Genomic DNA, 7,110 nt, shown 5'->3' with positions numbered 1-7,110 from the left:
GCTGTTACAGGAGGCACTATATACAGCTGCGATCCACAGGGCCCTGGGCTGGAACCCGGAGTAGAGAGCGGGCCTGGGTTCCTCCCAAACCTCCCAACTCCTGATCAGACACAGGAGGAGTTGACTCAGACTGTGGGTTCCACCAGAGGGGAAGATCACTGAGGTGAGCAAATCCGCCAATAAGCGCAGGACCTACAAAGGTAGAGGAGGAAATTTGTCACACTATATTGCCTTATGAGAGGCCAGAAGTGTGATTACTGCCATTCTAAAGGATGCTGTACTATGGTTAATAGTTATTTATTATGATATAGTTATAAGTAGTTGCAGTCTTTTGCCACAAAACCATAGGCATCCTCATTTAAGTATATCTGGGGCAATGAATCATCCAGCATCACAGTCACTGTAGCTTTATGTTAATGGGATCCAACATAATGGCTTCTTTAATTTAATTTAAATTATTTTTTTCTTTTGGTAGAGAAATTTAGGACCACGGCTGAAAGTATTCTTTTGCTATGCCAGCAGTATTATACCTTGGCAGTAGTTGATTTGTATCCTACAGAGGATGTTGCTGTTTTGATAAATGTATTGTTACACTCTCATTTAAATTCACTTTAACTTTTATAGAATTATTAGATAGGCAGAATCTGCAGAAAAAGTACAGCTTTCTAACGTCCCACTCATTTAAATTCATTGTAAAACTCCATGATGCAATTTCACACTTTAGATAAATTTACAAACAAGTTAAGGCATTTATTCACAATTGATAAGAATTGGTTGTTTTTTTCTGGTATGTATTCAAAGTAATTTTATTTTTCTTCTGAAAGTACAAATGTGACAATCATTTCCCTGTTAGTACTCACTTATGTAAAAGTGACTAGGTTTATTTAAGTAGTATTTATTTCAAGTTTATTGTTAGACTAGTGAAAAAAGAAGTAAGCAGTGCAATTTAAATCCTTATAGTAGAGAATAATATTTTATTTTGATCCTATTTGTATAGTTCATAGTGCTCATTACTTAAACATTATATGGGTTGTTCATTTTATGTTCTCAATAAACAGTTTAAAAATATTCTCTTGTAAAGTATATTTAACCTCTTCATATACTCCCATCAATCCTTCATTTAAGCTTACTGATTTAAATTGCTTATTTATTTTTCAGTGTAAATGGTCCAGAAAAGGCTTCATTCGCACAAGATGGTGTATTACTGATTGGTATGTTGCATCCTATTAAAGTTATTTATGATTGTCTTTATTTCATGTATATTTTCTATGAGAAACTTTATGTATATAACCAAATTTATTTGCTACAAAGAAGAGATGACAAATCATGCTTAGCTTTATTATGTGCATAATAATGCTTAGTAAATTGTAAATGACAAGTGGTAAAACTCGTTTTTATAAATGTGATTTTAATATTTGCATATACGTGCCATTAGACTGATCAAGAAAATTATCTGTGAGGCACAGACATCCAAAAAGCTTTGGAAGTATTTTATGAAAAAATATACCATTCTCTATGTACTCATTATAATCTCCAAAGCTTTGGGTTTGAGTCTTGCTCAATCTCACACTGAAAGGCTACCTCGTGTTCGCCCAACTGCAAAATGGGTACCTGATCCACAGAGGTGAGAAGTCAACTGTATTGGCTATGGAAACAGATCTGCCTTAAACTGCATCAGCCTGATAAGCCATCTGCGCCTTGAACTTTTTCTTTTTTACAACCAAATAATGTCCAAGATTATTACAATATGACACATAAAACCGTTTTCTGAGAAGAAGCTGTACCACCAATTAACTCTGTTTCTAATGGTCATCTGCAGTTGACTATTAGATGTTTCTTTGGTAGATGGTTTATCTCCTTTTTTAGTTGGTTGCATTAATATTGTTAACTCTTTGGGTGAGAGAGAGAACTGGAGCTCTCTGAGATTCTGTGTTCTGAACACATTTGATCCAGATTTAGGACCCTATACAGCAATGTATTTAAGCATGTACCTAATTTTAAGCACATGAATAGTCTATATGAAGTCAAGATTCATGTGCTTAAAGTTAAATATGTGCTAAAGTACCTTGCTGAAAAATTTCTCCAAATGAACAACATTCACAGCAGAGGCATATGCAAGACAAAGGGTTTATTTAGGTGATATAGATTTTGAAGGTGCATTGGAGTTTTTATAATCACTGAAGCTATTTATTTTGCTTATATGCAAATTGTATTAATTGCTGTTATTGGGATTGGGGTCTGATTGTGTCTGTTCACTAAATAATAGGTGATCACATGAGTAAGAAATTCTGATTTGTTTAAACACATTACTTTTCATAATGATTGATAGAGTTCCTATACCCAAAGGCTTTTAAAACCTTTATAGATTGTACATTTTGGGAAAATTCTAGCTTCTCACACACAGAAAAAATCCTCTGGGCTGGAGACTAACAATTAGTTAACCACAGCCTGAGGCCACAGAAGCAAATGAAACTCTGTATTTTGGTAGCTAAAACTGCTTCATTATATAAAACCTGGAACTTCATAGCTCCAATTTCTGCTTCTGTGCCACGGCAAACAGTTCCTTCAACAGCTTTGCTCTGAGTAGAGAGACTAAGGATACATCTATCCTGAAGTTAGAAAGAATAATTTCCAGCTTGAGCTGACATACTCATGCTAGCTCTGATTTAGTTAGTGCGCTCAAAATAGAAGTGTAGCTGCAGCAGCATGAGCAGCAGGAAGAGCTATCTACTCCATATATGATCCATTTGAGACCCCAGGTGTATACTTGGACCAGCTAATCCCTTGCACTGCTTGCACCACCATGGCTACGCTTCTGTTTTTAGCACACGACCTCGATCAGAGCTAGCACAGGTATGTCTCCTCAAGTTGGAAATCACACCTAACAGCTATAATGCATATATACCCTTAATCTCTCTGCTCAAAGCAAAGCTGTTGAAGTAAATGTTCAACAGCGGCTGGAACTGTGAAGTTCTAGGGTGTGTTCAATGGAAGCAGAATGGGATGCTAATGGTATATGGTAAAGTGACATTATATTCATTAGAATGTTTCTTAAAATTTGAAGTAAAAATAGAGGGTATAGTGCAATTGACATTGCAAAGGACATCATATAGGCAGGAATATTGCCAAGATATGATTATTGTTCATATTACAACACTGTCCAAAATATTCAAGGTACTGTACAGACATATAGCAAGACACCAGTCCGTAACCCAAAGAGCTTACGTTCTTATGGCAGATATGACAGAGTTACTAAAAGCTGCAATAATAGGGGGAGGGAAAGGAGGATGGGCAGACAAAGATTACATAAACAAGATCAACTGCTAAACAGCCAGTGAGGCCACTGGATGATCAAGATGCTAAGGAGCACTCAAGGACGATAAAGTCATTGCTGAAAAACTAACTGAATTCTTTGCATCGGTCTTCATGGCTGAGGATGTGAGGGAGAGTCCCAAACCTGAGTCATTCTTTTTAGGTAACAAATCTGAGGAACTCTCCCAGATTGAGGTGTCATTAGAGGAGGTTTTGGAACAGATTGATAAACTAAACAATAATAAGTCACCAGGAATTCTGAAACTCAAATGTGAAATTTCAGAACTACTGACTGTAGTCTGTAACTCACCTTCTCTACCAAATGACTGGAGGATAGGTAATGTGACGCTAATTTTTTAAAACGGCTCCAGAGGTGATCCCAGCAATTATCAAGCCTGACTTCAGTACTGGGCAAACTGGTTGAAATGATAGTAAAGAACAAAATTGTCAGACACATAGATGAACATAATTTGTTGGGGAAGAGTTAACATGGTTTTTGTAAAGGGAAATCATGCCTCACCAATCTACTAAAATTCTTTGAGGGGATCAACAAGCATGTGGACATAGTTACTTAGATTTTCAGAAAGCCTTTGACAAGGTCCCTCACCAAAGGCTCTTAAGCAACGTAAGCTTTCATAGGATAAGAGGGAAGGTCGTCTCATGGACTGGTAACTGGCTAAAAGATAGGAAACAAAAGGTAGGAATAAATGGCCAGTTTTCAGTATGGAGAGGGGTAAATAGTGGTGTTCCTGTACTGAGCCAAGTCGTTTTCAGTATATTCATAAATGATCTGGAAAGGGGGGTAAACAATGAGGTGGCAAATTTTGCAGATGATACAAAATTGCTCAAGATAGTTAAGTTCCAGGCAGACTGTGAAGAGCTATAAAAGGATCTCTCAAAACTGGGTGACTGGGTAACAAAATGGCAGATGAAATTCAGTGTTGATAAATGCAAAGTAATGCACATTAGAAAACATAATCCCAACTATACATATAAAATGATGGTGTCTAAATTGGCTGTTACCATTTAAGAAAGAGATCTTGGAGTCATTGTGGATAGTTCTCTGAAAACATCCACTTAATGTGCAGCTGCAGTCAAAAAGTGAACAGAATGTTGGGAATCATTAAGAAAGGGATAGATAATAAGACAGAAAATATCAGTTTGCCTCTATATAAATCCATGGTATGTCCCCATCTTGAATACTGCCTGCAGATTTCGTTGCCCCATCTCAAAAAGATATATTGGAATTGGAAAAGGTTCAGAAAAGGGTAACAAAAATGATTACGGGTATGGAACAGCTGCCATGTGAGGACAGATTAATAAGATTGAGACTTTTCAGCTTGGAAAAAAGACGACTAAGGAGGGATATGATAGAGGTCAGTAAAATCATGACTGGTGTGGAGAAAATAAAGAAGGACGTGTTGTTTACTCTTCTCAGAACACACAAACTAGGGGTCACCAAATGAAAATAATAGACAGCAGGTTTAAAACAAACAAAAGGAAGTATTTTTTCACATAACACACAGTCAACCTGTGGAATCCTAATAAGATTCAAAAAAGAACTAGATAAATTCATGGAAGATAGGTCCATCAATGACTGTTAGCCAGGATGTGCACTGATGGTGTCACTAGCCTCTGTTTGCAGAAGCTGGGAATGGGCAATGGGATGGATCACTTGATGATTTCCTGATCTGTTTATTCCCTCTGGGGCACCTGGCATTGGCCACTGTTGGAAGACAGGATACTGGGCTAGATGGACCTTTAGTCTGACCCAGTACGGCCGTTCTTATTTAGTTGTTATGTAAAGAGCTGGTAAGAGAAAAGCAATTCCATTTTGCAGAGGATTTTAATATTTCAAGATTTGTTTTCATTCCAATGAGGAGCAAAATCAAAAAAGTCAAAATTCTCTGTGAAAGGGAATGGAACATCAGCTCCGGGCTGTCTGCCTGGAAGGCTGCCCTGGCGCCACAGACCCTGGAAGTCCTGGGGTTCCTGGTAGCCACCTGGGTGGGCAGGCAGGTATACCAGCAGGAAGTCAGGTAGGTTCCAACAGCTCTTCAGTGAAATCAAACCATTTCCACAAAATGTTTCAATCTCTAAAACACTGTTTCATCTGAATTTTTCCAACCAGCTCTAGTTATGCATATGTTGTGTTACAGTTTGTCTAGTTTGCACAGAAATCCCTACCCCTCTCTCTGAGCTGTAATTGATCTCAATCTTTCTATTTTTATATAATACGTAAACTCTAAAAAGAAGCCTAGCTGAAACCTTAACTATGGATCAGATCAGTGCTACTCTCCATGGCAATTTCTACTATGATAACATAACTTTGCACTGTCTGGATGAGTAAATGTAAGTTGCCGTAGCAGTGAATATACAATGTTGTGCTATGATGTTGAATGCTCCGCTGCTTGCTACTAATGTTTTTTCTTTTATTCTGAGTCATTTTATTTGTTTTTCCTTTGTCATAGTGCCTTTGATTTGGTAAACATTCATCTTTTCCATGATGCTTCCAATTTAATTGCTTGGGAAACAAGCCCATCGGTTTACTCAGGAATACGACATAAAGCTCTTGGTTATGTACTTGATAGGTATGTATTAGACTCTACTAGTCTCTCTCATCCTCCCCTTCCATTAGTAGTTTATAAAAGCTATGATAAAGTTTACTTTCTAGTCATACCGAGATTTTTTTATTCCATTGTCCAATAACAGTCGCGCACAGTATATTGTTTATAGCATTTTCCTCCACTTGCAAAACTGTACTGATACAGATTAAAACAATACACTTTTTATAAGAGTTGAGAATGTTTTCACATGGATCTGATTAGAGGTCAGTTTGTGTTGCTGATTATTTTAAAAGAAATTGAAAAGACTGGGGAATTTCTGTGGACTTTTTCTATAGCCTTTTGTAGCTTAGGGAAAAAAGTATATTTTTAAAATGTGTTAGCACATCTTAAAGGTACACCTTTTTCCCCCTAGTCTACACAGGGGCTAAGTTAAAACCAGTAATGTTGATGTTCAAATGTGTGTTTAATGCAAGGTATGTTGAGATTAACACAGGCAGTGTACAGTGAACATCTCATCTGTTTGTAAAAGAGAATGTATTATTTGTACACAGCTGCCACCGCTATTGATAGCACCATGGTCTATCAAAGTATTAACAAAGTAAACTGAGTCCAGTGGGCAGTGCATTGTCAGAATATGCTAAAGAACTTTTTGATAATCCTCTTTAGTAGTTATGGATCCATGATAAAGGCAGCCATTAAGAAAAGATGATTTATGTATGGGCATACATGTACTGGCAATGTATAGGCAGAAAGGAAATATGTTTATAGAGCAGTAGCCTGAACTGTCACATCTAATGATTCTTCTGGAAGATTTGAATGTTTCTTTTATGAAGTATCGATTGACTTCATGTTTCCCAGAGAAATAGAGCCTAAAATTTCTCTTTAAAGAAGTCTTCATGTGCAATGTTATCTATGACATAATGGTGATACAATAGATATAATTAGCTTTTTAGGAATCTAACAGTTACATAAATTTAGCAATAATTTGATATCAGGAGTGAATAGGTTCATTCATAACATGGTTCTTTTCGTGCAGTTCTTTTTCTTTTCCTTTCTTATCTAAACGTTGAAATTTTCTCCTCTTCAAACACACATGCATGCTTTCTGTGACATTGCTAGTAATTACATCTCCCTGCTTCTCAACAGATTACCATCACCTTGCACTCAACCTTCCCTCCTTTGTTCCTTGCAAGACACCTCCCTTCCACTCTGTCTCTCCCACTCTCTCCTC

The 7,110-nt window shown here is 37.0% G+C and overlaps 1 protein-coding gene across 4 annotated transcripts in view; it reads left to right on the top strand.

The window, feature by feature from the left end:
* Positions 1-7,110, top strand: part of INPP5A (inositol polyphosphate-5-phosphatase A) — a 427,143-nt gene that overhangs the window by 292,862 nt on the left and 127,171 nt on the right. For all 4 annotated transcript variants that reach the window (XM_075072715.1, XM_032799699.2, XM_032799700.2 and 1 more), the window contains exons 7-8: positions 1,159-1,211; positions 5,784-5,903. In XM_075072715.1, the coding sequence (XP_074928816.1) occupies positions 1,159-1,211; positions 5,784-5,903 (173 nt within the window). The remainder of the gene's footprint in view (positions 1-1,158; positions 1,212-5,783; positions 5,904-7,110) is intronic.

This window comes from Chelonoidis abingdonii, chromosome 15 (assembly GCF_003597395.2).
Source record: "Chelonoidis abingdonii isolate Lonesome George chromosome 15, CheloAbing_2.0, whole genome shotgun sequence".
In the NCBI taxonomy this organism is placed as follows: Eukaryota; Metazoa; Chordata; order Testudines; family Testudinidae; genus Chelonoidis; species Chelonoidis abingdonii.
The sequence above is the reverse complement of the archived record's forward strand: the minus strand, read 5'-3'. Positions and strand labels throughout refer to the sequence as shown.